Source organism: Theobroma umbraticum, unplaced genomic scaffold (genome assembly GCF_002168275.2).
Source record: "Theobroma umbraticum cultivar Fairchild unplaced genomic scaffold, ASM216827v3 scaffold_95.0, whole genome shotgun sequence".
Taxonomy (NCBI): domain Eukaryota; kingdom Viridiplantae; phylum Streptophyta; class Magnoliopsida; order Malvales; family Malvaceae; genus Theobroma; species Theobroma umbraticum.
The window spans coordinates 8,332,124-8,333,040 of record NW_018397257.1 but is presented as its reverse complement, the minus strand read 5'-3'; the positions used below and the strand labels follow the sequence as shown (position 1 = coordinate 8,333,040).

Here is a 917-nt window from a genome sequence, read left to right as displayed (position 1 = left end):
ACACTATTTTTCCCTTGACCTTGTTTTTATCTAAAAGACTAGCATCACATGAACTGCAAAAGTCTCATTTTATTAGAGCCACTTATGTAAATAATATACACTAATTCCGTCAGATACAAAATTGGGGATTTTGGATGTGGATTTTCTTACCAGTAAGGGTCTTTTTCATTCGCTTTTGTTGCTTTTGCTCCACTAGTTAAAGGGTACATTTTCTCGAGGTTGAAGGTATTCAAAGAAACTCCCTGTTAACGCAAAGCACCGAAAGTTTAGAGACAATGATCAATACGTTATCAACATCATAAGAGCATGAGCACTTTTATTTTGTTACTCGCAAATGGTTTCAAGGTAATAACTAACAATTAATTCTATAGACATTTATTGCTTGTTTGTGTGTATATGTAACTGTTTGGAGCATGTTCAAAATGACCTGGCAGCACAAAATTAAACGAGTAACCAAACACGTGGGAATATAATGTTGGATTTGAACGTGCAACCTGAGCTGGTCTTGGATAAAGATCAGAACTTGAATGCAAAGCATTGTGAGAAAGATAATGCTTACCAAAGTTTGCATGTCCTTTCCAATTTCAATTGGGGTCCTAAACAATCTGTCCGTAACACTAGCACCAACAGTCAAAATCCAAGGAGCCCCATTAGCTACGCTAGCCAAATCCGGCCCATCATTTCCCGCGGCACAGCTTGTTAGGATACCTTTCTTCATGGCATGAAACGAACCAATTGCGATCGAGTCAGACTGATAATCTCTGGCGGCCCCACCAACGGACATTGATATTATGTCAACACCATCGTCAATGGCATCATCAAATGCAGCAAGGATCTTAATATCGCTACAGCCAATATCATTACAGATCCTATAGACAGCAATGCGTGCTGAGGGAACCCCTCCTCGAGATGTGCCT

The 917-nt window shown here is 39.7% G+C and overlaps 1 protein-coding gene across 1 annotated transcript in view; it reads left to right on the top strand.

Moving 5' to 3' along the window:
- The first annotated feature begins 472 nt into the window (after nt 1-472).
- Nucleotides 473-917, top strand: part of LOC110412410 (subtilisin-like protease SBT4.15) — a 5,918-nt gene continuing 5,473 nt past the window's right edge. Inside the window, exon 1 of the mRNA XM_089782916.1 lies at nt 473-563. Within this exon, the coding sequence (XP_089639042.1) occupies nt 473-563 (91 nt within the window). The remainder of the gene's footprint in view (nt 564-917) is intronic.